The sequence below is a fragment of the Lepisma saccharinum genome, chromosome 18 (assembly GCF_977018435.1).
Source record: "Lepisma saccharinum chromosome 18, izLepSacc3.1, whole genome shotgun sequence".
NCBI lineage: Eukaryota > Metazoa > Arthropoda > Insecta > Zygentoma > Lepismatidae > Lepisma > Lepisma saccharinum.
Genome location: NC_139246.1, coordinates 37,986,791 through 38,001,552, shown reverse-complemented (window position 1 = coordinate 38,001,552; position 14,762 = coordinate 37,986,791). Strand labels below are relative to the sequence as shown.

The 14,762-nt window shown below is 39.2% G+C and overlaps 1 protein-coding gene across 1 annotated transcript; it reads right to left on the bottom strand.

The window, feature by feature from the left end:
- Window positions 1–1,800: 1,800 nt before the first annotated feature.
- Window positions 1,801–14,678, bottom strand: LOC146001995 (uncharacterized). The gene is made up of 3 exons (XM_083139699.1): window positions 14,420–14,678; window positions 8,348–8,405; window positions 1,801–3,625 (listed from the first exon to the last, which is right to left on the bottom strand). The coding sequence occupies exons 2-3, from the start codon at window positions 8,378–8,380 to the stop codon at window positions 3,083–3,085; spliced, it is 576 nt and encodes a 191-aa protein (XP_082995825.1). The 5' UTR covers window positions 8,381–8,405; window positions 14,420–14,678; the 3' UTR covers window positions 1,801–3,082.
- Between the last annotated feature and the right edge of the window lie 84 nt (window positions 14,679–14,762).

Sequence of the window (14,762 nt, the reverse complement as noted above, 5' to 3'; positions counted from 1 at the left end):
TACCATTTCATCTCTGAATTCCCAGAGCAACTACCTCACCCTAGCCTCGATCTTGCCTCAAAGTTCAAGACTAGACAATGCAGAGACGTGGTTGCCCTCGGTACTATTGCTTCTTGCTATAGTAGTGGTCCTGTCAGTACTTACGTGTGTTCCAGTCGGTATGGCGTCTGACTGCTACGGGAGAACCCAGAGTTCGATTCTCGAGATGAGTAATTCCAGGTAGAAATTTTTCCAACTTTGTCCCTGCATGAAGTGGCTCTAGGGTTCACCTAGCATCTAATAAATAGCTACCTGGCGTGCAAAAGTGACCAGAGGGTAGTGCTGATCACGTCACCTTCACAAATTTTCGCTATTGCGAATCTATCCATCTGTACATTTCCTCTATATGCCTTCAAGGCATGTTGGAGGGGTAGCTTTACATTTTTCTTACTACAGGGTGAGGCAAAAGTCAGTTTACATGTGTGAATGGCCACCACGGTCGCCAGACCTGACACTCCTGTATGAAAATAAAGAGCTTGGACCACGTTAAAGAAATGATCACACGCGCCATCTACCAAATCACCTTCTACTACACTAGAAAACGTCTCACGCAACTGGAAGCGTCGAATTGAAGCATGCGTTCAAGCAGATGGTGCACTTTTTGAACATGTACTGTAACTGTAACCATTGCATATCAATCACGTTTAGGTTTGCGTGCACGTATTTGTTTTCATATGTGACCTGATTTTTGGCTCACCCTGTATATTAAGCATAAAACATTGTGAATCTGACACTGCAACTCCAATATATGTTTTTTCCCTTTACTTTTCAGACATACGCGACCTTCGGCCTTATCGCGAGCGGCATTTCCTCCATCAAACACAAGATGGGCAGTATGGCAACTCAACTCGGTTCCGCCCTCAACTCTGACGAAGATGGAAACGCTACAGGAGGAGGGGGCGGCCTTAACTTCGGCATTGGGGCCGGATTATCGGGAGGAGGGTCTCTCCAAGCCGGGAGCGACGGGTCGTACCCCGACTACGGGGGCGATGTTGACTACGGCGGTGCCTTGCCTGACTACTACTATCGGGAAATGAACCAGGATCCCCAACAAAAGGGAGCTGCCGGTGGCGGCGCTGGTGTGCAAGGCTCTTTGAACATTGGCGCTTTCAAGGCTAAAGCGAGAGCCTAGACAGCAGTGTTGCCAAGTAGTAGCCATCACAGCATGACCACCGTTCAGTGACGAAGCTGTTGTATCCGCACCAGTGACGTAGGAAAGAGGAGGGAGGGTACATTAAACCCAAACCCCAAAATTGAAACCCGTAAAATCAGTTAGAGTTCGTTGAAAGTTACTTGTAGTAAATGTTTTCTTTCCCTATTATGTTGACAACCATGTAATTCCAAACCACAGTATGTAATCCTACATTGCATAGCCAGACAACCTGAACTGTACTGTTGGGAAAAAGCGTAATGTGTACACATTTGTGAATAATTTAGACAGGATTGTTAAAGATTCAGTAAAACTTAAATTCTAATGGGTTCTGTTGGGTTCCGTAACAGGACCGGAATGAGAACGCTCTTTCACAAGTAAGGGGGGTAGCTGGTTTATCTAGCTTCATCTAAATACTTTCTCATTAAAGTTTGTTTGTCTGATTGCATGACGATTTACAACAAAGGTGTACTTAATACAGCGTCCTATAACATATTTTGTAAGTTGCAACCACTTAGATTTAACTTTCTTTTTTACTTTGTAGTACAATTTTTGTAAATACATTTCCATTAAAAACACAATTACGTCATATTTATTGCTGTTCTCGGCAAGTCACATAGCTACAATGAGCAATTCTACATACAATTTTCCATAATTATAAACACTCAAGATGAGTATTAAGAGATAATTCATGCTGGTCTAGGAGTGTTACTTCGTTGGAAATGTCTAGAGTGGTTAAAACTGTTTCCCAGCCGAAGCAAATTGAATGCCAAATCTTGCCAAATAGTATCACGGCAGCAGGTGCGGATGGAACGCCTCGTCCTGATTGGTTGCCTCCAAAATTGAGCAGATGACGCTGATTACTTCTTCACCTGCCGCTACGATATATGTCAGCAATAATTCGCGTTCAATTTGCATGAACAAAAGACGGTGGGCTTCCAGGTTCCTGCCACTCATTCCTTCTGCTTCGTTAGTAATGTTAGCTATTTGGATGGACCAGAATGTTGGGCTAGGAAACCACCTACGCCCATAGCTGGTGGCGCCTCTGAATTTAGTCAGAATTTAGAACATCGGAATTGTTTTTTGGTATTTTTTAGATACAGCGTATGAAACAAAACAATATGAAAACAGTAAACCCTCCCTACAATAAAGTGTAAATCATTATAGTACGCCCCTCGTATATGTATGCAAAAATTAGCCTCCCGAAGATACATTAAGAACTAAGAATAAATGGGTGTAATAGATATCTAGTGACATGGGCGTATGCAGTGGGTGGATCCAGGGTATTCCGGACACCCTAACATCATCACCATCTTTTGGCTTGCAAAGAACTACATTATGTTCATATACATTCAAATCAAAACCACAGTGATCCTGCACTATATGGTCAGACAATATCCCAGGGTAAACTGCGCCATAAGATACAGTGTATAAAGGAAAATAGTATGATTCCAGGAATAATATTACGTCTTAAAGTGTATTTGGTATATGCCGGTTTCAGAAAAGTTTTTCATATTTTCAGTTTATTTTCATTATTATTATCATTATTTAATTTTCATATTTTACGTTCCTTTTCTGCCACATTTGGCCAATTGACGACAACCATGAAATGGTGAGTCTACACGAAATTAATGAAGAGAAACTCACAAAGGAACATTCATGCCTAGGAAGGCTCGAATCTGGTACCTTCAGTTCCGAGTTTGCGAGGTCTACCATTCAACACTTATGCACAACAAGACGGCAATTTCACGAAATGAAACTATAAGTGTGTGTGTGTAATGTACATGTAGTAACAATGTTTTTAATACGATTGGAAAATATGTTGAAATCGAACAACTACTGGATCCCCCGCATTTATTCTCCCTAATACTAAAAATCTAGCGATGATTTTCTTCAAATGGTTTCCACACTAGGCACACCGTTCAGTACCACACGAACAAAGCTATCACCGTCTTTCAGCTTATCAGCAAAGTACCTGGCCCACACCTCCAGCAACCCTGTCAACGCTCCGGATTCGACGGCTCCATCCAGAAGGTACAACAGCTGATCAGAGACTTCCCCGTCTGGTAGCCGAACCTGCTCAGTTACGTAGCGCAACCCAAACGGCTCGATCACCAAGTTGTTGGTCATCTGCCAAATGAAGGAGAGCTCGTCGCTGTAGCTGTATCCGAAGGAAAACTCCCTGAAGCTTCCTTCGGGGTTCTCGCTCTTGGAGATGATGTCGAGGGCCGATTGCAAGTCGTCGTCGTCGATCTCTGACAGAACGTCGATCAGGTGAGCGTCGAACAGAAGGTAGCGGACGTAGTCGTGGAGGGATTTGCCGAATGCGCATCCTGTGTCACCTGGCAAGTGGTCTAGCACGTGGACCACGTATCTGAACAGAGGCCACAGGAAGCTCTCTGGTTGGCTGTTGCATGCACGAATGGAGTGGAAAACCTGCAAGACAAAATAATGTTTTTCACATATTTTTTTCTGCTGTTTTTGGATAATCGCGAAGAGTAATGAAATTGATGAAGGGATACCAATTTTTCATGCCGTTGGTTAGCTTCATATTGGTCTACTGGACGCCTTCCTTGCTTCGTTTTACAGCACATAATTGTTAGGTAGCCATTTTTCACAAAATTTATGTGTTCCTTGCAACACTGTTTCTTGTGCCCCTTTTTCGCCGCAGGAAATAACGTCACAGGATCGATAAAATGTTGGGTTGGGTTGCCAGCATACAGGCGGCAAAACGGACGTTTTTGAATGACTGTGGCTCCGAAACGTGGCACTAACGACAAAAATATTATTCAGAATAATTGTTTGTTTTTATGTGCTCTATACGTTTCTGTGGTTCGTGGGTGCCAATAAAATGACTTCAACGATGGTCGGTGCTGATAGATATCATGAAAACAAGCAACTTTGCTTGTAAACATAACCTCTAAAGTGCTGGGTCATTCCATGATAAATCATCCAGAATTTTCTAAAAACATCATCCACCAACCCCGATTTTGATTAAATTCTGTATACTTATAGAACTTTTGTTGCTGATTACAAAAATGACAATTTTTGTGAAATTGGTAAAGGGGTTAAGAAGTTACGCGCTTTTTAAAATCTGCGTGTGCGCTTCATGCAGCTTCAGTTTGAATGACACACATTAGGTTATAAATGATTGTATCTTCCCTCAGGTTTGACGTAGAACCGTCAAGTTTATTTTCTTTTGTTTAGAATAGGGTAAGCTTTTATTTAAATAAGGTTTCAGATGAGTGTATCAATAACAATATATTTTTAGGTATAGTTTTACGTATTTTTTTTAGAAAAACAAATGACTAACTTCAACAACAAATTTCATGCAATGCTTTGTGTGTTGGGTTGCATACATACAGGTTAGATTTTAAGCGCTTATAGCGCAGAAACTAAGCGCTTATAGCGCAGAAACTAAGCGCTTTCGAGGTAATGTTTATGAGGGAAAGTTACTTGTTTTTATGATATGTAGCAGCACCCAAGCATCGGTGAAGTTGTTTTGCGATACTCTGTTTATATGTAAAAAGAGGGAGAAAGAGAAAATGGGGGAGAAAAAACGAAACAGGGTTAGAAAGAAGGAGAAAGAAAGAGAGAGAGAGAGAGAGAGAGAGAGAGAGAAGAAAGAGCATCATGGTCACTGACGGAAAGTCTATTTGTCCACCATTGAGTGCACAAGAAGAGAATACTTTGTCGACGTCACTTCTAAAAAGGCGCTCATTGCTCGAATTGGAAAATGGAAGAGAGCGTATATCATCCCTTTCACGTTTCCATGAATGGAATATCGCTCGAGTGGCTGGAACGATCTGCTGGAAGAAGACAAGTCAATGCGAAATCAACAAAATTCTGTCAAATGGTTATTGACTAACCTGTATGTTTCTTTCCGGTTGATAGGAGAGGAGAGAGGATGACGCAAGTTCATTTATAATCATAGTTTTTATAGTGTAATTGAAGAAAATTTTTCGAAATTAATATTCTTATTATCAAATTCTGTGTTTTCTTTGTAAGTATAAATTATATGTAACTGACGTCAGAGGAAGTCCTGTAGTGTTGACTGACAAGTAGGGTGGATGTTTATGATATTTCAACCAATGTCTTAAGGTTTATTCTACGTCTCATGTGGCCTTAGATTAGGTTTGTAATTTGTAGTTGTTCTCCGAGAAGTGATTATTTATATCGTGATAATTCGATTCGATTTTATTTATTTTACTTCGCTTTTCTGCAACTTTGCCTATTGGGAAGATTAGGATGAGTGATGATATGATGAAATTAATGAAGAGACACTCACAAGCACCCATGCCCAGGAGTGGACTGGAACCCGGAACTACTGATGACCTTGCGCGCTGTGTTAACCACTCCGCCACGCAGGTCGGCTACAGTGTTATAAAAACCGATCAACGTTACACACTCTTGAAGTAAAGATGAGGGGTGCCCACGGGGGATATTCATGACGCGCCTGCGTCATGGGAATTTTTGAGGGAGACAACATTTTATAGTTTAGCTATCAATTCTATACTGTATATCTTCACACAAAAATTGGGTGGATCGTTTCGTTTGATTGGCTTGTTATTGATTTTTAGTTATGGTTATTATGTACAGTTGTTTTACCTACCTGTGGTCGCTGGTATGGGATTGAAATGAAACACCACCTCTTTATGACTTTAGAATCGGTTTGAAAGGGGGGAGGAAGTGCTGTTTGTATTAATACAAGGTTAATCAAGTAGACAAACTTTTCAGGATAAGGTTCAGCACACTAACAATTTTAAAAGTTGTACAAAATTAGGAAATTGATGACTAAATGTGGTAAACGTTGTAAGTGCCAGAAGCGAAGTGTTGGGAAATCGCATCGTTCAGCACATCAGCCCGTACGAACGTTCACACTAGTGACCTCTTCACACGTCCTTTGAACTACTTAAGAGGGCTACCAGTCACTTTTCACGTTTACCACATTATAAAGCATAGCACATTTCACAGTTTAACGTGGAAAACGGTGTTTGAATTCTTGTGGCACTTACAGCGTTTACCAATTTTAATCTTCAATTATCAATAAGTTTGCTGCAACAACTTTGCAACATCAAAAGTTATTATCATTAATGTAAATTTTTATTTCATTCAACGTCAAAACTCAAAGTAACATACAATATAATATACATTGCTTAAATATGTATGTCTGTATTATATTGTTCCGCAAAGTTTGGCTGATCAAAAAAAAAAAATAGTAAATAATTCGGCATAAGGGGGGGGATGAATCTTCTACCATTTGGGAGGGATGGACACCCCTGATCCAGATAAAAATGGGCAACACGCAACAAAAACATTCTTTCTTTTCCTTATCAAAAACTCTTGTCATGTTTTCCTTTTTATTTCCTTCTTTTCACAATTTCTTCCTTTTAATTTTCAACCTGACAGATACATACAAACATTTCATGTCTTTCCCAGGATCTCCCAACCCTTGACCAACGGCTTCGTAGCGTGCTGTGATGGTCTCTCCACCAAGAGGTTACACCTTGCTATATTTGGAAGCATCTGAATGGCATTTTTTCTTATTTTACATCGCTCTTTCGTCACTTCCACTCATGACGGTGAGGATGAGTGATGACTAGATAACAAGCTATTGATGAAGATACACTTACAAAGAACAGTCATGCCCAGACCGGGACTCAAACATGGGAACATCGTTTGCGAAATTCATAGTGGGCCACTTAATGTGGATTTGTCTAGCAGTGCTACTGCAACGGAATCTGATACCTTTTCTAGCACTGATATCATCAACGGTGTCTATTTTTCCCAAGCGTGGTTTCTTATTTGGTAAAATACACAATTTAAAAAAACAGACTGCTAATTTTTCCATATACAAGGGCTGTTCAAAAAGAGACCGAACTTTTACAAAATTCAACCTGTCTCATTCAAATTACTTCCATCCACGCCACTTCTTCCAGTCCTGGAATTCCTGCTGGAACTCCAGTTTTGGAATGGCCTGTAAGTCCTGTAGCGAATTCTCCTTGATATATTCTATTGTCTAGAATGGGTGCCCTTTGAGGCTTGATTTCAACTTGGGGAAGAGGAAGAAGTCTGCTGGTGCCAAGTCAGAGGAGTAGACTGGTTGTGGGACAACAGGTGTCTGGTGCTTTCCCAAAAACTCCTGGACAACGAGTGAGGATTGAGCACGTGCATTATTGTGATGAACCAACCAGTACCTGTTCTGCCACATCTGTGGTCTATTGTGCCGCAACATTTTTAATAATCGTTGCATGACGTTAACATAGAATGCTACATTCACTGTGGAACCATGCGGCACAAACTCCGAATGGAACATGGGATCTACTCATTCGTGCTTTTTGGGGTCATGGTAAGGATTTTCCGACCCACTGTACCGTTCGTAACACTGTGTTAGACTGAAACATTCCTCGCCATAGGCTTCATGTAACATGTTGTACGTCTCTTTGAAAGTTCTCTGCAATTTCACACAGATCTCTTTATGGTCTGAAAATCGCCTCAGGCACTCAACACACCTGCACTCTACGCGATCTACTGTATTACTGCGGTTAGCAACAGCTTTGAAACTGGGCCAAGTTAATAACTAAGAACACCGCTAGGCACCACCACTGTCGGTTCTCTTCAATTATTTTATATACAAACTTTACAAAAAGAGTTCGGTTTCTTTCTTGAACAGGCCTTGTATGTATGAAATATTACATTTTCTTGCCATTTATTTTACAATGAAACAGTTTTAACCCCAGGACCCTGTGAAAATTCTTTGCTTCGAAATTCTGCCGCATGAGGCGCTACGAACTCGTTACGCCCATGTAAATTCCATGTAGAGCGTTGGTGAACTTCTTAAGTGCTGGTAGAGTTGCACTGTGCAAACTGAAATATCTGTAATCCACGTAATGTGGAGACACAAAGTACTCACTACCGTAGATCCAGTGCTGTTATTATTTTAGTTTACTTTGTGTTAACTGCCTTATTTTAATTGTCCGCAGTGCATGTAAACATGTTCAACAAAGTTATTTTTTAAGACAATAAAGTGCAAAAAGCAAATATTGAATGACTTCTTTTTATATCCAAGTACGTTATGAAAATCGAGTGGCTCGAGTTGATGGTTAATAATTTTAATTAATCTAAAATCAAATTAAGGTCAAATATCAGCATACTTACCATCATTATTAATATAACGTTATGCAGAGTCATTATAACAGGCCTCGATAATGGCTTCCTTAAAATAAAAAAATAATACATATATTTGATTTTTCTCGTAAATTAAAAATTATGTGTAATAAAAACATCTTGGATTCCTAATATACTTGTAATAAACTGCAAATTCTTAAAATAATATTGAACGTACCCTGGCATGTGGAATGAATTACATTTTTAAATAAAAAAACATTAAAACTTATCTAAAACTTGTTAAAATCAGAAGTGTGTATCGAAACCAGATGAAAATTACTAGTTGAGTTGCCAAACACAACGATAGATGGCAGGCTCATCCATTCCAAGTAGATGTTGGTGTTTATTTACGTTGTGCAGTCACTTACTAATATTGATCCACTAACTTACATTAAGGTAGAAAATAAACTGTTAGAATTCAGCAACAATAACAATGATTAATTTGCACTAAGAATGCAAAAAGCCAATATCTCATCTGTTTTAAGGAAAAGTTAGATGTGTGCACGTAAATCTCCCAGCTTCAAGCGACAGGCGCAGGTAATATTTAAGCAATCTCAATGAAATTTGCTGTACATAGCTATACGTATAGGATTACATATACGCCAGCTCAGAATTCAATGTACGCACCGGCGGCATCCACAAGTTTCCTCCAACGAACGAGGCTGGAATCCTCGATCTTCTGTAGGATTCCTTCGAGATGTTTGTGATAACTAGGGCTAGGATTTTGATGCATATGCATATTTTTTTCTTTTTGGTAAGAGAGAAACGTTGCATAAGTGGATAGATAGGAACGTGTTTTACACGTAAGTGAATAAATTGGGATGCCTTTGTTAGGGCATTTTTTTCATTTTTGACCCTTTTTGGAGTAAAGGTCATTTTTTAAACTTTTTAAACCGTTTAAGGCATTTTTCGGCCTTTTAAAAGTCATATTTTTCTACATTTTGGTGAAAGAAGGGGCATTTTAAATGCAAAAGTAACCCTTTGAAGGAGAGAGGTTCCCGACCCTCGTCTCATTGCCTTCAGCGCAAATAAATTCTGTGCAGTATTGATGACACAAGCTGTTGTGTAACAATTCAGCTCATCAATGTGATTTACCCCTCTATCAGTAAATTTACATTGTCGCCGAACGGATTATTGTTGAAAAACGAGGGGTACAAAGTTGTGTGCTCTGTATCGGACATTTTGTAAGGGAAACAATTTGCACTCCATGGATTTGAAAGTGACTTAACAGCAAGTAATATTGTTCATTTCTAGTAAAGTTCATTAAAAGTCGAGGGAAGTTTTTCTATTTACAAGGCTCTCTTGTCCGACAACCGACAATCATTCATTTTTGAAAATTTGCATATGATTTCCATTATGTACTGCAATTCAGTACTTAAAGTGTAAAATATGACAAAAAGTGAACTTTCTTACTTGTACTACCATACGTAATGAACATGTGATAGATACTGTAAGTGTAACGTTAATTTGTAATTTGAATTTCTCTTGGTAGTTTATAAATTTGTTGTACAAATCTTTCAGAATTTTTAGATAATTTTTCTAAGTTTATAGGGCATTTTATTGCATGTATTAGGTCATAAATGCATTTTATAAAGGCCATTTTTTGGCAATTTTAAGGTAATCAAAATCTTAGCCCTAGTGAATCCGTGCCTCCAATTGTTCCACAGTGAGGTGTTTTGTGTCGTACACTTCCTCCTGTGCCCAGCCCCATAGGAAAACAAAGTCACGGGTCGTGAGGTCTGGACTTCTGGCAGGCCATTCGTGAGGTCCTCGTCGTCCCAGCCAACGTCCCCGAAAACTGCAGTACAACCAGGTCCGTACGGCAAGTGAAAAGTGTGGCGGCGCGCCGTCTTGCATGAAGACAAGCTCACCAGTGTTTCCCAGCGAGATACGTTGAGCCAAACATACCATTACAACATTGTCAGGTTCTATTCAAAATGCCATCACATTGTTAAATTACATCTTAAGGTTTTATTTGCTAATTTTCAGAATGTTTGTTACTAATATTCGTATGCACATAAGTAATCCTATTCCATAATGTGTATGTGTAGAAAGTTTAATTGAGATTGCTTAAACATTACAAAAACTACAGCAAATTTTCAATGCCTAATTACTTCTCACATCATATATATGAAGGGGTCAGAGATAGTCATAATACACACGTATACAGTTTTGAGATACAGCCGATTCAATGTTTCGCGCTCACTCATAAATCAGCATCGTAATTTATGGACACGGGATTGAGATGAATATACATCGTATGCATGTTGTTCATAATATACAATCAATAAAGTTGAATGTCCATGTTCTTCTGTAGTTTTCAACCTTGGAGAAAACCAGGAATGTGGCTTGTGACTATATCAGAACCAAAAGGTTTCGTAAGTTGCAGGACCATTAAGTGAGAAGTGCCGTTAAGCAGGCGGTGGTATTGTAATATTTATTTCTTGTGGCTTTTGACTATCTCTCACGTCAACTGTCCATGATGCGTTTTATCGCTCTTGCACCAGTTGAAATATCGCCACATAATCCCAAACTTTCAAGGAATAGGCAGCTGAATTACCCACAGTAGCACCGAGAGAAAACAAAATGGCTACGTAATGCCAGACGCCATTATGTATCACACAGTGGCGGGGATTGCGTTCCAAAACTCGGGGCAAGGACAGTTTACTATCACTTGGTAGTTAAAGTTTTGCAAAGTGCGGGGGTAAAAGTGGCACAAAGTTGGGTGCAACGGCCCCCCTCGCCATCCTAATCGCCGCCACTGATATCAGATAAAACAGAGAAGACCGTGCTAGAGATCACGTTCATGATTCCTTCGACGTGGATTTAAAATGTGGATTAATTTTTGTAACAATAAAAATGCGAATGATGTTTCCTAAAGGAAGTATGTATGATCTGCAAATTGAATAAAAGTTCGAGAGAGTGTAAGTTCGAGGAGGTAATGCAAAGTACTCGGCGGGTTTATGTATGCCGGGTGAAAACTGAAATTGTTGACTCCACGAACTGAGAGGCGATGGTAAATGGAGTTGCTCTCTCTGAAGGCCACCTGCGCGTAGAATTCCAATGTTGAAGGCGTCTCAGGAAGTCTCTGCTATGCGATGTAGACGTCATGGAGATACGAGACATTATTAGGTGAGGATAGGAATGAGGTGGCCAATTAAAAAAAGGAACAGGGAAAGGTTTCCAAATACAGTCTTTAAAATCACAATAACCCAGAGTATGCCATTCAAATAAAAGTACAAAATCACTAAATCTGGGGCCTAATGTCAAATAAAATATAATAACTAATAATAAAAGCAATAAAGAATTTAAATCAATTTTAAATAACTGTATGCTAAAAATGTGAAGGTTTACGATGTGAGAAATGATTTTACCATAACGGCAGTGTAAACGTGGTGAAAATATTCATTGAAGGCTAAAAAAATATTGCAATGATTGTCTGTAAATCTACAGAGGTTTGTGAAAGCAAAATATATATGCGAATCGGAACAAAATTTGGAATATAGCCGTGATTGTTAGAAATGTAGTTGTCGGAAAGGTAATTACAGTGACGTAATAAGTGAAGGTTAAATTTTTATGTACTACTGTAGTTGAAGAACGACACTTCTTGTAATAATGATATAAGGCATAGCCGGTAAGTGCAAAATTCCAGACGACCAGAAGGAATATGGTGTTTAAGTCTTCTGAGAAAACTATCTCATGTAAGGGGATTCCTGTGGCCAAAGATTGATTTAATTTCAGTAAAGCTAAGTTCATATCTGTCCAATCCGGAAGAATGATGTCAGAAAAATTGAGAGACACATTTCTTCTTTTGACGAATTACATGGATAGGCGCTTATATATAGTTAAAACATGTGTTTATCATAAAATTTTCTGAATACAAATGGAATCATCTGAATTTACATCACAATACATTTTTGTTTCTGAAGATAAATGGATGAAAACAAGTTTTTTCAGCACATAAATAAAATTCTTAAACTTATTTCTTTACAATTGTTGCAAGAACTTAGGCGTGATAGAGAATTTTTTTTTTTTTTAGTGGTAGTAATGTTTCAAGTCCACTATATCTGATAGGGATACCAGCATTGAGCCTACGCTTTAACCTTTAGCCGCCGGACCTTCCTCGCGCCTGTATTCCCGTTTACGTCGGCGTATTTTCAACCGCGCACTTTTCGAACTTGCTGCGAATTACAAAAACAAAAACAAAACAAAACAAAAAAAATCGTAACTCAAGAACTACGCGCAATTGACGTAGACAGATGAAATTAGTTTTGTTTCATTTCTTAAACACAAGGCTTTTAGCGGACGTAAAATTTATACATCGTGCCTCCTAATAATTAGTGTTAAATGAAGAAGAAGAAGATGAAAGTTGATTTTTTTTTCAAAATTGGCTTACGGCTTGCACCCCCCTCAATAGATCGAAGTGAAAGAAAAAAAAATGTATATAGTATGTAGCGGTGGTACATTCCTACAACCGTCAAAAGCTTCGTTGAAATCAGACTGATACTTCTTCAGTAAATAACCTTATATAAAGCGGCAGTGTTGCCAGCGTCGGGATAATGTGCGGAATTTAGCTTCTAGAATCGTCTCTATGGACGCTGGATGGGCCAATTTTGGAGGAAAGCACGACAAAGACCAGTCTATGAGGATATGTAATGCACGTGCCGCAACTTAAAAAAAAAAAAAAAAATACCCAGAAATTTTGCGTAATTACGGAAAATTTCGAACTTTGGGCCTTGCCCCCGCATCCCCTTTGGATCTATTATTTTCGGATGATACTTTAAGTGTTGCGTTTTACTCATTCTTAAATTTAGAATTTAAATTGTTCAAAAAGGTGCAGTAGTTCATGAGTTAAAGGCTTTTATCATCAATTTATTTCATAGTAACCAAAGAGAAACAAATGAATGGCTTATTGCAGAAAGGGACCTGAGTCACATTTTTGAAGTATCGGAGTTAATTTTTTCATCTCCACTGTGTCTAGCAGCATACTGCAGGGGGGGGGTGCATTGAGGGTTGCAAAATTAACTATTCATTATGTTGAATATTTGAGCCAACAACGGCACATTTCTTTCTTACACTATTAATATTATACGATTTTTCATTGTTTTTCTCAGAATTGTGCAAAAGTGACTCAGGTCCCTTTCTGCAATAAGCCATTCAAATGGATTTTTCGAACAGCGCTTGTTAATGTATTAACAATATAAATATTGTTTTGTAATTGCAGTATATAATACCCTCATAGGTAAACTAATGAACAAGAAAGACATAACTGAAATACAGTGTATAGTTTTCAAGAAATGGTGCGTTAATTGCTGCCGTGTGCTAACACGTGGGCGGGGCAAACTTCGACAATCGGGCCTTTGGCCGCGCGTCTCCCCTGAATCCTTAATTGTCGGACGTTGCTTAAAATGTTGCTTTTTACCCATTCTTGCTTGTAGCATTTATTTTCTTCAAAGATGCAGTAATTGCTCAAGTTATAGCCACCTTTAGAAATCTATCCCATAATAATATGGCGGTAAGAATGGGATACGAAGGGAAACAATGGACTTTTTGAAACTTTGCTTGATAATAGCATTAACAGTGGATGTATTGTTTTGTAATTCGAGTATGCTATACCTTCGTATGTAGCCTATACTAAAGATAAAAAAATACAACTAAAATGTCGTGTGTAGTTTTTGAGAAATTGCACACGAATTCTTGCCACGCGCTGCTGGGCGAAACATATGGCGGTCAAAATTTCGACCGTCAGGCGGCTAAAGGTTAAAGTGAAATCCAAGTCACTCTGTATTATGCCTTCACCGGTGGATCGAACCTGAGACTCGCTCATTACAAGGCGACAACGTAACCACTACCTTAGCAGGGAAGGCCGGCCAGGTCCATTAGGGGAAGGTAGCAAGTCACACAATAGAACGAAGTTTGTCTGGTAGGCAGCCAAGCACTGGTAAACATTTCTAACCTCAGAAAGCTTAGAAGTAAAGCATGGAGACCTTAACTACGCCACTGGCGCCCAGGCATGTGTTGCCTTCCCTTCTTGACAAATTGTGTTGTAACTCCACTAATTACCTCTATGAAACTTCTTCATTAGGAAAACTCCTCCATTTCGAGTCCTTGTTGCAACACTGGCGCCAAAGAAGATGGCCGAACCAAAAGACCGCTTTGATAGAATGTCCCAAGATGCCTTCTTGAATATAGCAACAATTGTTTGACGCAGCACCTTTATCAATCTGGTTCAAATTCACAGCAGAAAAATTAACCAGCACCCACGAACCATGTAGGTCATTATGTCAGAACTTCTAAATAGGACTTTCGTGCGAGAACGAAGGCCGATCAACGGTTTCTCTAGATACGTTTCGACCAAAACCAGAGCACATTGTTGTCAACAATTGACTGATAAGATGAGGTCAAG

Bases quoted from the DNA above. Each gene is read 5' to 3' on its own strand.
- LOC146001995 (XM_083139699.1), bottom strand. From the start codon at position 8,380: ATGACTCTGCATAACGTTATATTAATAATGATG. The intron at 3,626-8,347 runs GTAAGTATGCTG...TTTGTCTTGCAG, and splicing joins ACGTTATATTAATAATGATG to GTTTTCCACTCCATTCGTGC.